The following is a 23,512-nucleotide window of genomic DNA, read 5'->3' on the forward strand; positions in this document are numbered from 1 at the left end:
ACTCAGACCACAGTTTTTTCCTCTTGAATTAATAAATAATCACTCAACTATCGTGGGTGCCTGTTAAGTGCTAGGGTCTCCACCTTGGGCACTGGGAATACAAAAGTGAACGAGACAGACATTAACTTATTTTGTAGTGGAGGAGAATGAAAAGACTCAAGTAAACGAATGAAAAGTAATTTCAGTTCATTATGAAGAACATAAAACACAGAGATGTGACAGAGTGAGCGGAAATTACAGTCCTGTGAGATGAAATTGTTAGAAAGGTGGTTTTTGAGTTGAAACGAGAGAGATGAGAGACGTACCAGGCAGAGGGAACGGGGCAAGGGTCTTGAGACAGGAGACGGAGGTGCATCAGCTTTGCAGAGGGAGGGAGCCAGTGTGGCAGACAGCAGAGGTTGAGGCGGGTTAGAGATGCTGCTGGAGGCTGTGCAGGACTGGAGGGTCCCGCAAGAACTCTGCAGCTGAGGAGTGACTCGACCCCATCTGCTTTGTGGAAGCAGCACTCTGGACACTGCAGTATGGTGAGCTCATCCTCCACCCCTATCCTTTTTGAAACTCCGGGCGTCTACTGCGTCTGGCTAGAACGCAGCCTGAGCCATGAGCGACCATGCGCTGAGTCTGAGAGTACAGCCCACCAGAATTCCTTTACCCTGTTCCGCGGGTCACCCGCTCGGACACTGCAGCCCTGTCCGATTGCTCTGAACGTTTCTCACCTGCCCTCCCCCCCTTTCTGTACCCATCTCCTCCCTTAGGGACCAGTCCGCCTCTGCACCTTGCTTTGCCTAGGGCTGATCTAGGCCGGGGACGCTGGCGACTCCACCCAGCTTGGTGTTGGAAGGCGGGCCTGTTTTGTGCCTGGCACTGTGCTTTATCCCGGTGCCTCAACAACCTGCAAAACACCCGGCACGCGTGTCCTGGTGGGACTTACGGCCCAGAGGCGGCGGCGCACACTTATTTGTTTGTAAGTCTAACAAAATGTGGGGGGTGGAGGGCTCATCAGGAATGCCTTTAACCCCAAGCCTTCTGGATCTTCCAGGGCGACATTTGCATTTGTTTAAATGCAAATATTGCGATTGCTGCAAACCTCTGTCGGGAGAACAAAAGGGAGGCCTCACTAAGGCCGGCGCCTAGCGCTACATCGAGTCCTTGGAGATCTCGTCCAGCCCCCGACGCTGACGCTCCCACTCCCGCGACACTAAAAAAACAAAAGCAAAGCAGCACAGCGCGATTCTCGCAGGAGCGGGGTCAGAGGGGAGGGCGGGCCGCGGTCCAGAGGCGCCCGGACTACTTTCCCGACGGCCTGCAGAGCGCGGGGCCGCCCGTGCGCCGGCGCGGGGTAGAGCTCTACACACGCGGAGCCACAGAGCAGCGACTCCACAGGCCGCCGGCAGTACTGCAGCACGGGACGCTGGCGGGCTGGGCTGGGCTGGGCTGGGCGGGGCGGGGCGGGGCGGGGAGGGGCGACGTCCAGGCTGCCTCCCAGGCTCTACCGGCCGCGCATGCCCGTTGCGCTGCTCGCGGCTCCCGGCCTAGCCCGCCGCGGTGTCCCGCGGCTCCGGAGGCGGCGGCGAAGGGCGTGGAAGCCCGCAGCGTTGGGGAAAGAGGCAGCGCCACAGGGAGGCACGAGGCGGCTGGGATCTGAGCCTAACCCCTGGCGCCCTCCGCCCCGACAACCTCCATCAAAGGTTGCCCCAGTTACTCCCTTACAGTTGAGAAAAGCGTCTCAGAGACCGGCAGTAAGTTGCCCAAGGCCACACAGCCGATACAGATGAGTAATGGGACCGGGATTCGACGCTGCAGCCTCCACTCCCTGCGCCCCAGAATTGGGAGGATAGCTGAATTTGGGTATTAGTGCTTGGAGACTTTGGGCAAGGAGGCCTTTGTCCCACTCTAACAGATGAACAAACTAAAACTAAGGCTCAAACTTACTAGACATTTTTGAAATATTTCAAAATGTTCAAAAACAAAAAAGCCGCTTCCTTGGGTCTTCTGCTTATGCATGGCCTTTATGTGCTGGAATTTACATGTCTTTGTCCTCACCTCTCCTCCCCAAACACTAGCACGAAGTTCCTGACCCGGCTGTTAGAGACCTGGCCCTTTTCCAAGGCACAGTGGGGTCAGGTACCTTTCTCTGAGACACTGGCAGAATCTGAGTTAATGGCTCCCTGAGATCCCAGAGTTTGTAAGCGCCTAGGATGATCTAAATCTACACTGCCCTTCCTTCTTCCTCAAACCCCCCCAACCTGTGCCCATCTCAGGGCCTTTGCCCATGCTCTTCCCTATGTGTAAAGCTCTTTTCCATCCTCCTGTGCTGGGCCCTACTCATGGCTTAGAGCTCAGTTTCAGAGCCTCTTTCATTGAGACTTTCATACCATCCTCTCTTTTGCTTTGCACTCCCTTCCACGTCACCCCACCCAGTTTTATTCCCCCCCCAGGCCTCTAGCACTCCCTAATATTAATTATATATTCCATTAACTGTTTGAGATCTACAACCCCCAACAAAATGAAGGCTCCCAGAAAGCAGAGCCTTATCTTTTTCCTTACTCTATCCTCAGATGTAGACTGTCCCTGCACTAAATAGGCACTCAACAAATGTTTGTTGAATGAATAAGTAAGCTCCCAGCCCTTACACTCAATGCCTGGTCTTGTTCACATGTCTTCCCTCCTCTCTCCTATATGTTAGGCAGTCATATCTGGGAGCTTGTATTAGTTTCTTAGGACTGCTATAACAAACAAATTTATTGTATCACAGTTCTGGAGGCTAGCAGTCTGCAGGGCCATGGTCCCTCCGCAATCTATACGGAGAATCCTTTCTTGGGTCTTTTTTTTCAGCTCTGATAGCCCTAGGCATTCATTGGCTTGTGGCAGCATAACCCCAATCTTCACCTGGCCCTTTTCTCCCTGTGTGTCTCTGTTTTCATAAGACCTTCTCCTCTGAATCTCTTCTCTTCTTTTAAGGATACCAATCATATAGGATTAGGGTCCACCTAATGATGTCACCTTAACTACCTCTGCGAAGACCCTATTTCCAAATCAGGTTGCATTCACGGTGTGAATTCCCATTTCCATTCACTGGGCTTTAATATCTTTTGAGGGGATATAACCCAACCTATAACAGAGGGTGATCCATGGAACACTGTAAAGGGATTTAGGCAAACTAAGCTGGAGGATGGGGAAGAAGACAGGAAGGGTAGGCCTGGGTATAGGAAACGTGCACTGGCTGACCATCCAGAATTAACATTTCTGGGTGAACTCTCCTGCATCAAAAGACTTTTAGGGGGAAACACTACAACTTCAAGGGTTTCTACAGGAGTGGCTTCTATCCCTCCCTGCTTGGCCCTTTTCCAGGCTGTAAACACCCCATTTCCAGACCCTCCACAAAGCATTGTACCTCACTGATTGGGCTCCTGAGAAATATAAATCTGTCAGAACTATGCTAAGCCTTGACCTGCTTTCTCTTGTTTAATGCTGATAATTGCTTGTGAGGTAGGTCCTATTCTGCGCTGAATTTTACGGGAGAAACTGAGGTTCAGCCAGGTTAGGGAGCAAGCTCACAACTTGTGTGTGCTCAAAATGTGTAACCAGCTCTAACCCCAGAGGAATTTCCAGGAGACCCAGAGGTACTCTGTTGTCAGTTCTATGTGACTCAAGAGGGCAGAACTGTAATGCATAAGTGTATGTTACACGGAGAGGCAGTGATTTGGGCTAAATTTCAAGAAAATTTTTTCTAACGCTTAAAATTAACATTTTTCTGATTTGGCTCATTTTGCCACCAGAGATTTTCAGGCAGTGGCCATTTTAGATTCTCAATGCCCTTCCCAAACCCACCGCACTCTTAAGGGTGACTTTGAACTCTCTGCCCCATCCTCTCTGTTATGAACTGGACATAAATGTATTTTTCTGAGAAGAGCTCCACTATCTTCTCTGAGCCCTAGGAGATAGAGGACCAGGAAGCGCCCTTATCAGCAATGACTACGGCAGCATAGCACAGGGGTTAGACCTGGTGTCAGTGTTCCATCCCTGGGTTGTCATTCTCTCTGCCCAGCTCTTGTTATTTCAGTGGTGGGCATTTTTGTCCACTGCTGGTCCTGTGGCTGGCACTGTCATCCTGAACTCCACTTCTCCGTGTTGAAAAACTGTCCCAGCCCTGCATCTCCTTCCTGCATCTGGCCCATGTCCACGCACCCTGACCTCTGGCCTCCGACAGGAAGGTGTTGGAAACCAGCCTTGCTCCTTCCGGAGCCTTGAAATAAACTTTCAGCTGTTTTTCCTGAAGAAACTTCTCTCCCCTGCCATAATCTATTCTTAATAGGAAGAAATTGCATTTTGTAGAGAGCGGCATCCGAGTCACTGAGTAGGGGGACTCTAGCAATGCAGTCCACTTCTTTCCTTAAGGAGGGATTTATTCTAGGTATATCTTCCTTCTGGAAGGTCTAAAGTGAGCAGGGGGGAGTGGTTCCCCCCCCCAAACAGTACTGGAGTCCAAGAAACAGGAGAAAATGGTGGCATTACGTAAGCTCACTCCATCTCCAGGTTCTCCCACAATCACTGTCTCGTCTGGCCCTCGAAACAACCTACGTGATAAATAAGACTCTGGGCTTCAGGTCTGATCTTCCCCCACCTTTAAAAGTAAAAATATTGAGACTCCGAGAGGTCAGAGGACTTCCTCTCCCAAGGTCGCGCAGGCTAGGTAAAGGAGTCAGGAGAGTTGGGATTCGAACCTGAGTCTTCAAGGTCATTTCGTTCACTGCTGCTTTCAAAAGAGAAAGAATTTGGACGCTGGAGATCTGAGCTCCTTTTCTGCTCCTGGACTTTAAGCTCCACAAGGGCAGGGAGCAAAGACGCCCTCCGCTTGGACCCAGCGCGGGCACACAGCAGGGGCCCACCACCGCTCTGCTGGGCCAACAATGGAAGCGGAATCAGTTCTTTTGCAGGGAGGCTCCGGAGCTTGCGGACATCCAGGCCAAGCATGGACATTGAGCGCAGTGGATGTGGACGCGTTCGGGCGAGCTCTGAGTCCAGGACCAGGGCTCGGCTGGGTCTTGGGCTCCGCGCCGCGCTGAAACCTGGTGAGGGCGGGCGCAGCTTTAGGGACCTCGGGCGCCAGCTGCGCTCCAGCCGAGCGTCTGCACGCACACTGCGCACGCGCGGCGCCGCCGAGCTCCGCCCCTCGAGTAGGGACCTACAGCGGGCGGCTGCGGGGGCGGCAGCGGTGGCCTGCGGCCGGCGGTGTAGACGGTCTTTCCCGGTACCCGAACCCGGCGGCTCGGTGAGTGGCCGAGCGGGAGGGCTAGGGTGCCGGGTCCGCGTGCGCGGGGCGGGCGGGGCCGGGGTGCGGAGGGGTGGCGCGGGGCCGTGCGGGGCAGGGACAGGACGAGGCCGCGCGGGGCAGGCAGCCGGGGCCGGGTCGTGCGGGGCTCGGCCCCGCGTGCCCGAGCCGCCGGCCGGCGTCTTGGCAGGAGGCCCCGGGGCAGACGGGTCGCGGCAGCGAGCCCCGGGCTGGGTGCGGAGGAGAGGGCGGCGGCCTGGAGGGGAGGGGAGGGGGCGCCGGGCCGGGGGTGGGGGGAGGGGGCGCCCGGCAGGGGTCTCTCGCCGGGCCGGAGGCAGGGCGCACGGACCTTGGGGGCCGGGGGTGGCGGCGGGTGCGCAGCCGGCGCCCCGCGCTCGACCGCCTTTGTGCCGCGGCCGCGACCCTGTAGGCTCGTCGCGAATGCGCCGGGTCGCGACCCTTGGCGGCGGCGTCCGGGCTGCGGGACGGCTGGTGTGGAGCCGCCGAGCCCGGCCTCCTCCGCCCGCCCCCAGCGTTTTAAATGATGCATCTCCTGGGAGAGTTCCTACCAGTCGGCTCCGAGCAGGAAGTGTCGTCAGGAGGCCATTTTTAAAGCCTCCTGCGGGCCTCGGAGGTCAGCGTTGACGTGGGCCGGTTTTCAGTGGTTAGAAGAAACCCCTGCGACCCCTGGAAGGGGCCCGGACGACCCCTGGGGACGAGGCTGTAAACCCACTGTATCCGCGCCTTCCCTTCCTAGCAGCCGCGCTGTGAGACGTGGACGGGCCTTGGATAACGTGTACCGTCGGTGTGTGTGTGCCAACAATAAACTTGAAAACCAGACTGGCATTGTCTTTCCTTGGGAGTTTTGGGGCATGTGCCCGGGGATGGGCTTGTCCATCTTTTGCTGGTGAGGGTGTAAAGGGAGGATAAAGATGAAGGTGTGACTCGGTTCTAAATGCTGATGTCACTCTTTGTGGGATCTCCCCAATCTCAGCTGCCCTTTTATCTTGTTGCCTTGGGGTCCTTGGGCAGTTTGAGGCCAGGAAACCACTCAGGGTGCAAAAGAATGAAAATGCCTAAATCGGAAAGGGAAAGCCAAAGGAGAGAACGAAAGAAAGCACTTAAATTCCTCTATATATGTTGGTTATTCCGTGTATCCCGTGAAAATACCCTTGATTTTAAAAACTGGGATAATGAACAGTTGATCAACCTAACATGAAAAATTATAAAATGAAATATTGAGCACTGTGTCCTGATTAAAAACAAACGTCTACACAGCTAAACTGTTGTGTTAGACCCCTTAAACATTATCCCTTAAGCTTAGAATTGAAGTCACCAAGAGTGAGAAAACCGTGGTCTCCAGGAGCGGGCAGTACTTCCTATAAAAGAGCAGAGAGAATCGGAATGTATTTCTTTATCTCTCTCTGAGTCAGGTATGCAAAGTTCATTCCAACCCCTGATGCGTGTGCACAGCAGGAGATACTGGCCCAGCAATTGGCGATTTAAAAACCAATGTCCCAATATAGTCTATTCAGGTAGAATACAAATGTTTGGCTTTTTTAAGTTATATCGACGTTATCTTTAACCTAGGATGCATTTTTTAAATTTGTTTTTATTTCTTAATCTTGGGTCTAACATAGCCTTGAAAAATAACACTTTTGTAGGTATCCAGTTTTGTTGTGCTGTTAAACATTCATTGTAAGGTGCGTTGTGAAAACAGACAAAGGAGGACATTATTTTATTTATTGGACCTCCTCCCTGATTTTTAAAAATCCAGTAATAGCAATTTAAAAACACACACATCTGTCTGCTGGTCTGTTTGCTTTAAAGTAAAGGGATCTGGACCAGTTTAAGGACCAGGAAGAAAAAGAACAAAGAACATTGTTATTGTCGCCAGGAAGGCTGATGTTTCTTTCATTCATTGACTCCATTCAGCAGCCAATGCACATTGAGTGCCTTGTGTGACCAAGCCCTGTGCTGTTGACTGTGATAAACAGGGTCCTCACCGGTGATGTTTCTCTGTCTTGATTGTTCTCAAGCTGCCGGGCATAGGCTTGTTCACATATTCAGACTTGGCCAGCTACAATCTCCAGGATCCATCCTGGGAGTGAAAGTAGCTAGAGCCCCCCAGATGGAGACATTCTCATCAGAGGGTGGGGGAGTGGGGAGGCATCAGAATCACCTGGGAAGAATTTAAGCCACAGGCCGTGAGCCCACCCCAGGAAAAGGACAATCTGATTCATTCATTCACCTGAGTCCTGGGAAGCCTTTCTTCCCTTTTCTTTTAAGCTCCCTTGCTTGAGAAGCACTTTGGGGGCTCATTCACCTTATTTTCTAGAAAAGTGCATGAAGAAACCAAGGCTACATGGGCCCAGCACTTAAACCCAAGTGTCTGGCTTCTGTTGCAGGGCCCTTTGTGCGCTGCCTTGCTGCCTCCCAGGGTTCTGAGCGTAGAAGCCTATGCCAGGGCCTGAGGTTGACACCGGCTGGGACTCGGTGCCTGAGAAGAGAAGGAAGAGCCCATGGGACTCTCCGAGCTTTTGACTCAATCAGCAGCTCAATGGCTCCAGGCAGGCAGTAAGAACAGTGCCCAACTAGGACTGCAGTTCACAGCCTCACACAGCAGGGTAGCAGAAAACACAGAATTTAGTCTAGATGCCAGCTGACCGACTTCATGACCTTAGAAAAGCCACAGTACCTCCAGATCTTACAAGCAGCAGATAATTGGAGGTAATTGGTAGTTTGAGGAGTAATGGATGTAATGTGTGAATCTGCCTTCTCACACACCCCTTCCACCTGACTTGGGCCACGGTGCTCCAGGATTGGCAACACAGCCAGCCTCTGAGAGCATCCCGATCAGGTCACGGGTGTAGCATTTACCACTTTACTGAAACCGCCCGTTCCCCTCTCTCCATCTCCTGATCACACTCCTTAAAGCCAGCAGCCTGCGGCGGGTGTCGGATAAACAGCCCTGGCTCGTGCTCATTGTACTCACACCATGCCAGGCACATTTCAGTTTCCAAGAATCTGCAGAGTGGTTACTGTCCTTACACACTCCACAGACAGCATCACTGATGATGTTTCCAAGGTCAAATGGCTAATAAGCAAGGGTAGGAGCCAGAGTCTCCCTGCCTGCTCGCACCATTACAGTTCAAGGCAGTGGCCTTGCCTCCCCTCCAGGCACCCAAGGGTGGATTGGATTGGTGTATAAGAGATTGCACCGCAGTGCTGATAATGACTCTGGCCATTCCCCCATATGCTCCTCTCTACCTGTAATGTGCGGTGGTGATTCTCAACCTTGGCTGCACATTAGAATCACCTGGGAAGCTTTTAAAACTCCCAAAGCCTTGCACCCAACACAGTGGAGCCCAGGCATCATTATTTTTAAAGCTCCCCAGGTAAATTCTCTGTGCAGGAGGGTGACTAAACATCATAGGGACCTCTTTAAATAAGTTTAACATCCTGAACATATTATGACAAGTTGATTACCTTAATTCAGCCAAGGTTAAGAATCACTGATTTAGTGGGAGATAATTCTTCTTTGTTTAAGTATAGTTTTTATTAAACTCTTGCTCCATTTCTTCTACAAAATTTTGATTTTAAGGCAAAAGTGGGGGGGGAGTACAAAGACACATTTGGCCTTCATTTTTATCACCTTTCGAGACCTGAAGTTACTAGGTGTGTTTAATAACAGAATTTTGTAATATTGCTTGTAGTACTACCTTGTTTTTACCTTTTTTCAAAAATGCTAACAAGAGCATATTTGCTTCTTAAATTTTTTTCCATGTATAGAACTGTAAGTTTTAGCCTTTAAAAACTCTAGCACTAGTTATATTCTTTCTTTAGAAATGTTGTCTCTTATTTAAACTATTAAAAAAAACTATAATAATAACTTCCTTTGTTCTCTGGTGTAGTTCCAGTTCACGTGCTCAGCAGTGCCATTCAGTCCCAAGGTAACTCCCTTTGTAGACTGGAGGGTGGGAGAGAAGATCCTCACCTCCAGCCAGAGCACTCAGCCAGAGAGACCTTTATCTCATTAGGCTCCTTTGTTAAACTAAGATTCTGCTTCTCTGGGATTACTGGACTCTTCTACATTGGAAGGAATCTTAAACAGAAATATGTTGACTTATTTGTTGTCAAAACATGTAGTTTGCCTGCCGAGCATAAGGCTACCTGCTAGCTGCATTATACCATTTCCTCACATCAGCCATGTAAAACAGGCATTATTCCCATTTCACAAGTGAGGAAACTCAGGCTCAAAGAGGTTGAGTCCAGAATGACATGGCTTCTAAGTCAAAAACCTAGGTTTCAGACCTTGCTCCTGAGACCCCAAGATGATTGCTCTTTTCACGCTATTGCACTTTTCATCTGGAAAGCTGAGGAATCAGAACAGGGGCTCTTGTTCAGCCTTCTTGCCTCATTGTGTGCTGCAAGTAATACACTTGGTTTCAGAAGGAAATCTAAGGTCTCAAAAAGGTGTACATTTGTCAGCAACATTTGGAAGTATTTTTTGCCATCAAGATGGCCATCAGTTTTCAGTTCAGTCATTTCAAGTGCAAGATAGATTAGCAAAAAGAAAATACTTCATTGATGTTTTTCATTGTTTAGATCTGTTTACCATTCAGTTCAATTCTGATTCTCTGTAATTGTCTGGAAAAGTTCTTGCTGAGTGAGGCAACCATTTCTTCTTAAATACTAACTTAACTGGAGAAATGTTGGCAGTTTACATACCTAATGTTGCATTGTTTCACTGATCAGTATCACTCGTTTACATGCTAATGGTCATTTAGGGGTAGAATGTTTTAAAATTTTGGTTACTAAGAAACGTTAGTTAGACTAGCCTTTGCTATCTGTGGCTAAATAGACAAAAGGAGCAGAGAGAATTTTGGAGTGCATGTGCCACCAGACTGAGTGCTTTGCATGCATGATACTAGTTTGCTTCTCCTGATTACCCTTTAAGTTTGATTATATTAAAGCCTATTTCCTTTCCTGACAATAACTAGAGAGAAATCACTTGCCTAAGGACCCAGCAAATAAGGGGCAGAATCAGAGTTTAAACGACAAACCTGCCAACTCCATTCCCTCTGCTCCTCATGGGTGGAGCAGCTACATTCCTGCCCTAGCCATCGATATGGTAGAAGCCACAATGAAAAGATTTCTGGAAGAGCTTCCTAAATTTGCTTCAATGTCCAAAAAGGATACAGTCAGTCAACTAAAATTTGCTGAGTTTGCTGGGCATCTCTCATGAACAAAAGATGTATGTGATGATCCATGGAGCATGCACATGATTTAATTGTCTAGCCACTGTTTTTAAACTTTTCTCATTAACATCTGGTGTGGGGACACATTCATTTGCTACAGGGATAATTCACAGTTCAACTGGGCTTGGAGAGGAAAAGGTCATTCAGCAACTATCAATAGATTATATGTAAACCTAAGTTGTAATGAGCACTCTTGTAGTTAAAGCATCTTTTCCATGGTGATTATAATCACCTGTTGGCCCCTTTGCCACTAAGGCAAGGTGGATGGTTTGGCCCCAGAGGTAAATTATCTTTTAGACTGTACAGCCAAGCAACTATCGTTAAAATTATAAAATGAGATTCACTGTGTATTCCAGAAAAAGCAATTCCCAGGCAGCAAAGAAGCCTGTATTTTAGCCCCTTGGACTATTTATGTGATAGGCATCATTTCTTCTATTTTCTTCATAAAAAAGGGAGAATACTCTTAATAGTTTTATGTGTAAGTAACTTATATAAGCACTTATAGTCACACTGTCACATTTAATCCTCACGACAACCTTGTGAGGTAGGTACTGTTATTGTCTAGTTTACAGGTGAGGATTCAGACAGTTTGCTCCAGGTCAGACATCTAGAAAGCAATGGGACTGGGATCTGAAACCCTGTAATCTGATTCTGCGATCTGTAGCTTTAAACACTATTTTACTGCTTATTGCTTTTCTGATTCTGTTGAGCACTTGATGTTTCCGGTATTTAGAAGTCAAATGCTTCCTTTTTAATAAAAACTTACACAACCTTCATGATTTTTATAGCCCTAAATGTCACTGGTTTCTAACAAACTGTGTTTTTCTCCATCTGTCCCCATGATAAATTTTTAAGAAACCAGGTCAAGTGAGCTCAGAGTCAGAAGGAAAACCCACCAGTAGTGGACGCTGCCCTTAGGCTTTTTCCCCAGAAAAGACAAGACTCAGTCTAGAGGAAGCACATTTGTCACACATTGTGCCCCTCCTCTTTGTGTGTGGAAGCCACCTTTGTCTGATGCTGGAGATAATTCTGCGTTAAAAAGCTCACTTTTTGCTGTTTAAAAGCAGACAACTTAACATTAAGTAGCTATTTTATTATTGTGTCCAGAGTTAATAATACTAAGTATTTTCTGTGTTTTAGAGAACCTTCCTAAATGAACTTTAAAAAATGTACGTCTCTAGTTCTAGGAGGTCAGATGCAGAGGTTTTGTAACAGGTGTTGTGAGTGTGGAAGGTAGTGATCACTGACACTGGTGTTAATCCTGATTGATTAGTGCCCCCAGCACCTGGCACACACACGACGCTTTATCTACAGTGTTTCATGTAATCCTTGGTCATCAGTCCACTGGACAGTAATCTGCCAAGAGGACCCAGCTTAACAGGTGGTTGTACCTGAATGTGAACCAGGTGGAGAAAGGTGTATGGAGGGAACAAGGTCTTGGGAGCCCATTTACTCAGGTGTGCTTAGTGTTGCCTCAGGAGTGGCCAAGTATAAATGCCAACATCAAAGCCATCTGAGTTCTTCTGTGCCACTGCGTCCATTTACCTCTGTCTTGGGGTGCTACGTCTGAGATCTTTTTCACCCACAACTAGCTCCACATGTTGCAGTGGCCAAAGAGAACTTTGTCTGCTTGTTTTGAAGAAGCCTGACATCTTTGTCACCTGGACGGAGGGAAGTACCAAGGTAGAAACATGAGTTACTTTGAGAATGGTTTAAAAGCCAAGAAGGCACTTTCAAACAGGTGACGTAATTGGGTCATGGCCTAGTGTCTTGCCTCCCCATTAAACTGCACTTGCTAATCACAGCCTCATGCTTCATATTGACACTTGCTTCTGTGGATTCCTAATTCAAAATAACTGCTGAGGTGGTTTTGCAGAAGCACCACCAGCAGGCTTCTGCATCACTGAGGCACCAGGCGGGCTTGGTTAGTTCTCTAGAGAGAACTCTCCTCCAGCAGGATGCTCTCCTCTTCTTGCTAAAGTATGTGATTTTATCGTTCAGTCTGAGATTTCAAGTCTTCAGTTCCAGGAGGAATGACACCTCCAAGTTTTAAAAGGATTCGGAGAGAAAATGGCAAAACTGCCTTCTGTGATTTTTTTTTAAAAGAGTTGGTAAGCAGGTTGTACCAGGCAAGTAAGTTACTTGCTTTTCTTTCCTCCCCCTCTTTTCTTTTTCCCTCCCTCCCTCTTTCCCTTCTTACCTCTTCTTCTCTTCCTTCTTTTCCTCTTCTTCTTCTTCCTCTTCTCTTCTTCTCCCTCAGGATTATGAGGCTGGTAGATCAGATATGTACATGTCGGCTGATACGCACCTCTTGTGAACAGAATTGAGACAGAAAAGGAGCAGATTAATGACTGGTCTATCAGGGATTAAGTTGTTTGTAGCTCCAAGGTCAGGATATAAGGAAGTTACGAGAAGGTTGGTTTCAGTTTTGTTTAAGAGTAAATTCTGGACAGTGATAACTATGTGAAAATAAAATTAGCTGCTCGAAGAGAGAAGGAGTTTGGCTCTTGGTAGTGTTAGAGCATCAACTGCATGACCAACTGGTGAAGATGTTTTAAAGGATTGAAATGTTGCTGAAAGTTTCAACCAGTAATATCTGATGCTGGCTTTTCATCAGAATTATATGGAGTCCTTTTACAAACCATAAATGTCTCTTCTCCTTCCCTCTCCCACTAAGATTTAGATTCATGAGCTTTGGGATGAAGCCCAAGAATGTCTATTTTAGCTCTGATTCTGCAGCTCCTCCAGATTCAGGAACCACTGGACCAGATCCCCTTAAAGCCTCTTTTCAGCCTCTGCACTCCTTGGGCCAGTGGTTTTCTTAGGCTCTGGTTGCAGCCATTGTTTCCTCTATTTTAGCAGGATGGAGATGCCAACTTGAACATGTTGACAATAGTAACATTTTTAGATGATAAAAAGTCTGCAACTTCAGGGCTAAGCATTCATCTATGTGAGCGTAGATGAGTGAGCAGATACACATGGGTGGCTGGCTTGAGGTCACTTCATTAGTGCAGAAGTTCTGGGTATCACTTCTGTCTCCTTTCACTAAAGCCAGTTTACAAATCCAGAAAGTGAAGTGCGTCAGCTTCTCCCAGTGACTCATTTGAAAGCTCTGCCTGCTGTATATGTACCAGGAGTGCAGAGGAAAATGACCATCCTTGTCTTTGCCCATGCCTGTCAGTTTGCAGTTTGAGGCATCCACATGTCCTGTCCTGTGCACAGTCCCCTTGCATAGGTGTGTGTTTGAACATTGAGGGGATAGGTTTGCACCTTGCAACCCCACAGGCCTCTGCCCGCTTGGTGTGTATTACATACACACTTGGGGTGGGGCAAGTCTGATTGCGTCCCTAGATGCTTGATTGCGTGCTGGGAGTTGTTTTTGAAAGGAGGCAACTGTCTTTTGCAAAAGCAAAATAGGAAAAGATACTACTGCAAAAGAAAATAAAGATTGTCATCAATGTGGTACGTTCTTACAGTGCTTTCCAAAAATGTTTTTAAAGGCAGATTGTATGCTAGATCTGAATACGCAATAATTGTTTCTCTCCACCCCACAGCAAGACCTTCTGCTCCCCCAGGTTGGCCTTTCAGACTTACTTTGTACAGCTCTTGGCCTATTAGCAGGGTGCCAGAAGGAAGCTGCTAATTCCCATTCGTATCGCTGCCCATCATTGAACAAGCATTTACTGAGGCCTCTTGACATTCAGGGAAGTGCTTTAAAATTTTTAAAGTGTTGTCTTGTATTCTTTAGCGTTTTAGTCATCATGGCAGGACTGTGGAAGAGGCTGGATAAGTATCCGTAATTCTGATTGCCAGATGAAAAAATTGAGGCTCAACAGGTTGAAAGTGGTTTTTTTAAGGTCATAAAAGAAAGGCTTTTAGCAGGTCCCAAACTGGAATGGTTTTTGTTTAGTTCTGTGTATTCTGAAAAAAGAATGCATAGTTACAGATAATTAGCTATTTTTATGTAAAAATCACTGCATTACACATATTGTGGTATTGGCTCTAGAAAACAGGAGCTGCATTCCAGGCCGCCTTCCTCTCTCCCCTGTGTCCTTGCTGCCATGGTTTCGCCCTCTGAGACTCCCATCCCTGTAGCAGCCAGAGGCAGTGGCTGGAATATAGATCAGATCATGTCATGTTCTGTTGCTGCTCCAGTCTCTCCCCGGGTCTCCTCCTCACGTGGGGAGAAGCCACATCCTTATGACGCTGCACCATAGATCTTCCCCTGACCAGTACCCTCCACCCTTTCTTGCTCATTGCCCCCCAGCTTCAGCCTCCTTGCTGTTACTCAAGTGCTCCAGGCCCACTTCCCACAGAGCTTCCCCTTCCCTCAGCTTGAAACGCCCTCCTCCCAGGCTGCCCCGAGGTCTCTGCTCCAACATCAGCTTCTCTTGAGGCCTTTCCTGACTCTCCATGCCCCAGCCCTACAACTTCATCACATAGTTACGCCCTGTCCCCCTTGCCTTGCTTTATGGTTGTTTTCCCCAGTCATTTGCCACCATCTGCCAAATAAATATACACTTTGTCTCCCCTCTCTGTACCATTGTGAGGGGAGGGATGGATTTGCTTCTGGTCAGTGCCCTGTAGCACCTAGAACAGTGCCTGACACCTGATAGATGCTCAGTAAGATGTTGAAGGAATAAGTATTTGTCTACCTAGTATTGTCAGGATAGTATTGTCTTCTTACCACTTGTGAAAGCAAATGGGGCACATGAGACAGAGAGTTGGGATCCACCCCGTAACATAGAAACAAATGGACACCTGAGCCAGAACCCTGGCTCTACCACTGGTTAACTTGTGTGTTTAGAAACTAAAATGCCAGCCTCCTAAGGTTTTAGTGAGGCTGTTATGAAATTATACCTGTGAAATTGCTAGAATGCTCTCAGTGACACTTAAAAATAACTCACTCAGCAAAGGCTATTCTGAATGACTGCCATGATTACCCCAGTATATCTATGTTTATGGTTGGCCTAAAGTGATGACTTTTAGAGGGGCGGAGTTTGAAAATGTTTTCAGTTTAGGCTGGTTATTTGCCAGTTCTGTTGTACTGTGTATCACTATCGACATGTGTTTCAAGATAGTAGGTCAAGATTTAGCATAAAACCCCCAAGATCATTGAAATATAGGGTAAATTTGGAAATACGTTAGCTAAACCTTAAGTTCATGTATTAATGATGCTTTGTGATATCTTTTTTCCCCTTTAGTGTTGCCTGGAATATCAGAGAATTGGAAACAGTCATATTTTGGGATCATGACCTACTGTGGTGGTTTATGAAAAAAGATAATACGTTCCTGGGAAGCCAGCTACAAAGTATACTGAAGGATGCTTCCTAAGAGTTTTATCATGTCTTTCTGGATTTCAGTGGCCTCTTTTTAGAATTGCAAATGAAGAAGATGAAGGGTAGTGGACAGCAGTTATGGACTACACAAGTGGATGACGGACACAATTCCTTGACCATGTCGCCCAAACAGCCTAATGCTAACCGAGCGACTCGCCCAGATAGACAAGAAGCTCAGACTCTTTTGTATCAAGTCTCTGAGGCAGAGGCTGCCACAATGACCATTGCTACATGTGTAAAGTGTAAAAGTGTGTACAAGATTCCGCTTCAGGATCTGAAAAAGGATACTGGGCAAAGCCAAAAGGAGGACAAATATGTTTGCTTCAAATGCAGCCTAGGTGTGGCCCCTCCCCATTTCCATTTTGTGAACAATAATCACAGTGCTACTCACATAGGAAATAAACCAGAAACCATCTCAAGTTCTGTCAATAACAAATTTAGAGTAAGGAACTTTAAGCCAGGCAAATACTATTGTGATAAATGTCGATTTTCCACAAAGGACCCTCTGCAGTACAAAAAGCACACACTTCAACATGAAGAGATTAAGTTCATTTGTTCTCACTGCAGCTACATTTCCTACACTAAAGGGGAGTTTCAGAGGCACTTGGTGAAACACACAGGCATTTTCCCTTATCAGTGTGAGTATTGTGACTATGGTGCTATTAGAAATGACTACATTGTCAAACACAGGAAGAGAGTCCACGAGAAGGCTGGTGGAAAACGGCTGCCCAAAACCATTGCCAAGCTGGAGCCAAAAAGAATCAGTGCATCCAAGCAAAACCCAGAGCTTTTAAAAGCTTCCAGTCCAAGGACTGCGTTTCAAAATAAGTTGTCAGATCAACTTTCAAGGTTCTCCCTCCATTCAAATAAAGACAGAATGCACAATATAATGTTATTACCTGAATCACAGGAGTACCAAAAAGATGTCGTGTGCATTCCAAATAAAGTGACGCTGTCAGAGCCCAGTGAAGTCAACCTGTTTGAGAACAAAAGTGTGGAGGTGGAAGTGTTATCCCCTGCAAAAGAGCCTGTTCAGCCGGGAATGCCATTAACGGTTGTGGCACCAGCGGAACTAATCGTCCCTGCAAACTGTTTAGCCCAATTGATAGATGTGAAGGTTGTCAATGGAACACAGCAGCTTGTGCTGAAACTGTTTCCTCTGGAAGAAAGTAATTGCCTTGCTGCTGGTGGGGGTGATGGAGGTAATTCTGAACATGTGACTAAAGAGAAAGATTCAGGCAAACAGGAAAAAATGGCTTCTGCAGAGCAAACAAAGTCACTCATGATCGAAGGGAATGTTGGAAAACTTGCAGGCATCAATAATCTTCAGTCATCAGTTCAGAAACAACTTAAAAACGTGAAATGGGTAAGGTCTTATGACTTTTTCACCTCAAATTCTAGAGTGTGCAGTGGTGGAGAATCCTTTCTCAACCCTGATAGAGTTGAGGGTTTGCAGAAAAAAGGTTATACATATCCACAAAGAACTGCTCTTCCTTCCATTGCCTTAAAAGGTCATTCTCCATCATCTCTAATAAAAAATGGTATTTTAAGTGGCCTTGGAACTACGTCAAACTCTTTTCCATATAAAGCTGCTGTTTCTTTTACTAAAGATGGAAGAAATTTATACAGTGACTCACAGCAGTTATTTCCTCTTGCTGCATCGCCTGCAACCATTTCCTTCTCTGGAGAAAAGGACTCACTGCCCCTAAGTAAAAAGGACATGGAATCTAGAAATGAGATCAGTTTTCCTATAAAAATGGTTCCCCCTAATAAGAAGCTGAAAGGTAACCAGACACAGGAACACAAGGCAGTTTCAAATACTGGCCAGATTTCCTCTCAACATAAAAGTGAGTATTTACACATAAATGTAACAGGAGAAGATGGAATCAGATCTCAACAGTCTGGGGATAAACCTTTGGAATTAAAGAATTCTGAAAAGACTAATAACTCCTTCGAAGGACCAGTCATCTCATCAGTGTTTTCTCTGAGCTCTGGATCTGAAAACGTCCCTGAGGGCGTTAAGTGGAATAGTTCAACGTCCAAAATAAAGTCAATTGAACTCTTGCGCAGAAAGATAGCCCAGTTAATTGAATCCTGTGGCAAGCCTTCATCTTTGGCTGCAAGTAATGCACATCGTCATTCTGTAGGGAAGGCATCTAAGGTCACTTCGAAAGCTGCCTCTGAAGGTATTCAGGAAATTAACGTGTCATTTACCAGCACTGGCTATTCCGCGGGTACTCGCCCGAAACCTCAGGATGATGTTGGTATTAATGGACAGCTTACTCATCAGCAGATATATCCGCATCTTGTAGAAGGCAGCAGTGGGAAAAGCGAAAGCGGAGTAGCCAGGAAGCCACACTTGGCTCCTCCAGTATTGATCCCAAAGGGGGCTGTGCTGAGGGTTCTTAATTCCTCTGAGAATTCCCACGTTATAGAGGCTACATGTGAAGCACCTGTCAGCATCCCCTGCAGTGAGACACAGTTAATAAAACCCATTCCGTTCTGCCCAGTGAAACAGACAGACTTGGACTTACAGTCTTCGACAAGTGAAAGTGGGCCAGTAGACATGTCCCAGAATCATGATCTATCTCTTTGGGCTAAATCAAGAAAAGAGAGTGCAAATTGTAGCACCATGCTTAAAAAAACTGGACTCCTGCATGGACAGCAAGGAAGTGGTGAAATGAGTAAACAAGGGAAACTGTTTTCCAGAAGTCTTCCTATAAGTAGAAATAAAACCAAACAAGTCAACTCATCCAAGAAGAAAAGCAAAATTCAGGCTGATCCCAGCCGCTGTTTCAAGGATCCTTCCATTCTTCAGGTTGCAAGACAACTTCGACTGATAGCAGCTAAACCAGACCAGCTGATCAAATGCCCCCGTCGGAACCAGCCTGTCATCGTGTTAAACCATCCTGATGTTGACTCACCAGAAGTATCCAATGTGATGAAGGTAATAAACAAGTACAAAGGCAACGTCCTCAAAGTGGTCCTATCAGAGAGGACTAGGTGTCAGTTAGGCATCAGGCGGCATCATGTCCGGCTGACCTACCAGAATGTGGAGGAAGCCAATCAGATAAAAAGGCAAATGATGTTGAAAATGAAACTTAAAAAAGTTCATAAAAATAACTACCAGGTGGTGGATTCCTTGCCCGATGACTCATCACAGTGTATATTTAAGTGCTGGTTTTGTGGACGGCTCTACGAAGACCAGGAAGAGTGGATGAGTCATGGCCAACGACATTTAATAGAAGCAACTAGAGACTGGGATGTTCTTTCTTCCAAGGGCAAGTAAGTGAAAAATTGCTCTTGGAAGAAAATTGTTTTTCTTACTTTTAATTGATTCTGGTTTGGTTTGTTTGGTTTTGTGTCCCTCCCTGACTCTGTAGGATAATACAGACTGCAGGGATGGGAGGTTGGTTCAGTCTTCAGGTCTTCCTGGGAATGTGGAGAGCCTGGCGTCTGAGCCTGGTGACTGGACATCAGAAGGTGTCTGTGGCCCCCGAGGAAGTGCACACAGATTCACGTGTATGCATTTGTCTGGGGCGAAGGGAAACTTTGAACAGATTTTCAGTGGGATCTGAGACTTCCCTTTGGTCAGCAACCTTTTTCTGCATAGATAAAAATCATTTTAATCCATTCAGAGGGGCAAGTTTAGAGTGTTTTACACATGCTCTCTATATAACAAAATGCTACTGAAGAATTAAACCCAGGTCTTGGTGTACACATCCACTTTTTTTTTTTTTTTGCATTAACTCATCTCCTGAATATTTGGTACATAATGGAAAGTATATTTTCTACTTTGTTAGTTATCTTAAGTTTGGTTATAGAAAAGTAGCCCTTCTTTTAAATCCCTCACCCACTCTGCAGTGTTGCTAAGTGTTCTCTATAGCACAGAGAGTTGGGCTTTTGTTGACCCTTTTAAAGAATAATTCCAAAGGTTGGCCTGAATTTACTACAACAGCAGGTGGTGTTAGGGGAAGAAAGGTACATTTTCAGGCTTTTGCTTTCTTTTTAAATACCTTGATTTATGACAGCTGGGGAGGGAATGTGCCTTTTTTGGGGGGAGAAAAGGAGAAGAAAGGGTCACAGAGCGAGAATATCTAAAATTATCTCCTGTTTGCCCTTACCACTCACAAAAGTCAAGTAAGTCATCAATTTAAAATGTGAATGAACAGGCGTCTTTCAACAGAGATAAAGTTTGGGGAGGCAAATCAAGATAGATAGGATTGTGATGAAAGTTGTAGCTTTAATGAGACTATCAGTTTTCATTTGGGAACTCATCACAGACCACGGGTGGAACCTGCACACTGTTTTCTTTCTTCCTCCATCACCAGTGGATCACAGACACTGTCCCCCACCCCTGCCAGGTCTTATCCTGCTCTCCCTTGGTGGGTTTTCTGAACAGGCCCTCCTGTGAAATGAGATAGCTTCCCTGCTCACCTGTCCCTCTCCCTTGCTTGAGGCCCCTTAAGGTTTTCCCTGATGAAAGTACTAAAAACAGGCAAGAATCAACGAAATGAACACTTCCCACCACCTCTGTTAAGCTTATAGGAACACTGTCCCTGGTTTTCATCAGTTCTAACAGCCTGCTTCTAATTTATCTCAGCCACAGTCGGGCTTTCCCTGTTGCTCACCTTCCCTGGGAAGCAGCTCTGAGAACACTCCAGCTACCCCTCCACCAGCAGGAGTCAGGACTGGTGCTGGTCTCCACAGCACCTTTGTGTGCACTAGAAAAAAGCCCACCCTCTGCACCATTGCGGCTGCTTGGGCAGATGGATGGCTTGGCAAAAACAGCTCAGGCTGGATTCTAGTCGTCACTTGCCCACCCAGCGGGAAACCGACCATAATGCAGAGCACACAGGACAGCCACAAGACAGCCCCAACTCACGTGTTTTCCTCCCTTTTAAAGACTCCTTCCTTAGGGAATTGAGGGCAGCGAATGAAACTGGGGGCTGTTACATCTGAGAAAGGCATGAGTGAGATTTCTGTTGTGTTGGGTAGTCAGTTAAGAGACTTCCTGATTTTTCTTTCCACGTGGGAAAGTCTTAGATTATCCTCTGATACATCAGATTGCAATTCTTTGTCGTTGGTTCTCATTACAGATATTCAGCATGGCTTGTGTATAGTTTAATACATAATCATTAAGTTGAATAATTGGTTAGTTTTTATTGAAATTTAAAACTTGGTTTTTTTATATGTGTATATATATGTGTACACATATATTTTTTACCATATGAAAACTTGCAGTAGCTAATTTTCTGATTTCCTATTTTATAATGAAGTTATGTGGGCTGGAAAAATATAAAACATTTTATATTCTAGAAATAATTTATTTTGGAAGTACATTTTTATAATGGTCTGATCTCATTTTTAGAAAATGAAAGCACAGTAAGTGATGGGTCTGATTTATATGAACAAATGGGAGTAGAAACCCCGGTGGATCATTGCAGTACAGTATTTAGTCCCAGTGCATTTCTAGTTGGTGCTTTTTGGGAAATGGATTGTGTGTACCACTTCAGTACATAAAGGAGAGCATTCTTAAGTTTTATCCATGCATAGATCTGTTATTCACTCCCCACCCCAGCCCCCATCATGAAAGAAGGCTCTTAAGGTGTTGAGAGGTGAAGAAAAGGCTGTGCTTTATTATTTTTCTCCTTCTGTACCTCACTGCTTAGTAGCATCTTTCCTGAAAGGCTAGACCATGACCTTTCAGGAAAGATAACCATGAATCAGGTCAGAGTGTTAAGTGTCAACATGAAACATTTACACTTTGCAGCATCAACTGTTTTTCAAGTATTACCTAAAACTCAGCTTATGTACTTGTACAGAGCAAAATTTTGTGAGTAGAATATATAGCTAGGCTTTTTGAGATTTCCAGAACTACAGTACTTTGTAAGGAATTCAGAGGGCTCCTGAAAGTCATAAAAAAATGAGAAAGAAAAAATGGCTGTCTTCCCTATATAAAGAACTTTAGAAAATAGCTTGTTAACATGTAGCTTAATGTCATGAAACGAACAAAATTGGAGAAGGTAGGGGCAGAACTGTGTTGAGTATTTGTCTACTCGTTCTTACCTTGATTTTGAAGGGTCTCTACTCAGTAAATGTTACTCATAGTACTTAACTACTAAAATCATTTCTAACATTTTTTAAAATAGGTTTTCTTTGGGGGATCAGAAATGAGACAACATTGTTATATTTATAATATGACAGTGAAAAAATTTTTTAAAGTATACTCAAAATAGATTCTATTTTACTCATTTTTATCCCCAGTCCAAAACACTTTGTGAGCCCCTCTCATGGGCCAAGTGCTCTTGGTTGAGCTAAACTGAACACAATGTATTAACCCTCAAAAGTTCCATCCCTCTTTCGTAAGCCACCCCAGAAAGTGAAGACGTGATGCCACTCAGCCTTTGGAATAATTTTTGAATCTGTTAACGTCAGTATGAGCAGAAAACAAAACATTGCATAACATGTTTTAAGCATTATTAAAAAGTCCTGCATTAACAGTTTGTGTGTCTGCTGCTCTGATTTTGAAACACGTATGTATATAGAGAAGTTGGCATAAGTTTTGTTAAATAAAGCAACTATAAAATTTTCTCTGTTCTTTCATTTCAGATGTTAAGCAAGTTGGCTATTAATTACACAGCCTGTCTTGTGTGATATATTTCTGAACCACATAAAGGCATCATTCTACATAATACAGGTGCTTTGAATTCCATAAAGGTATATTTTGAATTTGATGCACTGCTGGTTAACTAAGCATACCCTGAAATGAGGCCAGGTAACTTTGTTTTGCTTTGGCTTACATTCACAAGAGATGCTGGTTTGGGCAGCAGTGGCAATTTTCATGCCATGGTCAGTGTCCTCATCAGAGAATGTGAGTCCTGCCCTCCATGTGCAGCCTCTCAACTAAGTGGGGCTTGGGTGGAGGAGTTCCCAAGTAGTCAGTGAGCCTGCTGGGCCATTTGAGTGTAATTGCATGGCTGATGCCATCTATCCAAATACCATTGATTATTTAAATCTGATTCTACACATACTTCGGAAGAAAGAGTATGAGGATATTTGGAGAGGGGCATTCAGTCCCTCATCTCATTCCCAGCACCCAAGGAGTCCAAAAAAAGAAGAGCCTTAGACTTCAGTTGAATATCGGCAAACGCTAAGGAAAAGATAAAGAGGAGATGATAGGAATTGCTGAAATTCACCAATTTGGCTTATTTAGTATCTGAGTTGAGATGAGTCATCCTCTAATCCTATAGATCTAGTCTAACAACTTGTCACCTTTGGCTTGTTATTTAGGGGAGTAGCAATCAGAGAAGGCAGCAGAAGCCTGAAGGGGGATTTGTATCGGCCTGGACTTCAGGGCTGGCTATAGTGTGACTAGAATAGGGGAGGGGCAGAAACTGACTTCAAGGCCAAAGAGTTGGGAAATGGCAGTCACTAATCCACCTTTTATCTTTAAGAAAACTTAAGCTCAGAAAGGTTAACAACACCTGATTCACCAGGTTTACATGAAGATGAGTAAAGTAATGGATAGGACCGTGTTTTGGCAGGAAGCACTGATACCCTTTGTGTCTGTAAAGCTCTTTGCTTTACAATATATAGAGCCTTTTCTTGCCACAGGTGAGGCTCAGCATGCATTGCTT

The 23,512-nt window shown here is 45.7% G+C and overlaps 1 protein-coding gene across 1 annotated transcript; it reads left to right on the top strand.

Annotated features, from left to right (window-relative positions):
* The first annotated feature begins 5,178 nt into the window (after window positions 1-5,178).
* On the top strand, window positions 5,179-22,464 carry ZNF518B (zinc finger protein 518B). Its single transcript, XM_081225447.1, has 2 exons — window positions 5,179-5,272; window positions 15,738-22,464. Exon 2 carries the CDS (start codon window positions 15,919-15,921, stop codon window positions 19,159-19,161), a length of 3,243 nt encoding a protein of 1,080 aa, XP_081081573.1. The 5' UTR covers window positions 5,179-5,272; window positions 15,738-15,918; the 3' UTR covers window positions 19,162-22,464.
* Window positions 22,465-23,512: the final 1,048 nt, after the last annotated feature.

Source organism: Mesoplodon bidens (genome assembly GCF_964165515.1).
Source record: "Mesoplodon bidens genome assembly, chromosome: 1".
Classification (NCBI taxonomy): domain Eukaryota; kingdom Metazoa; phylum Chordata; class Mammalia; order Artiodactyla; family Ziphiidae; genus Mesoplodon; species Mesoplodon bidens.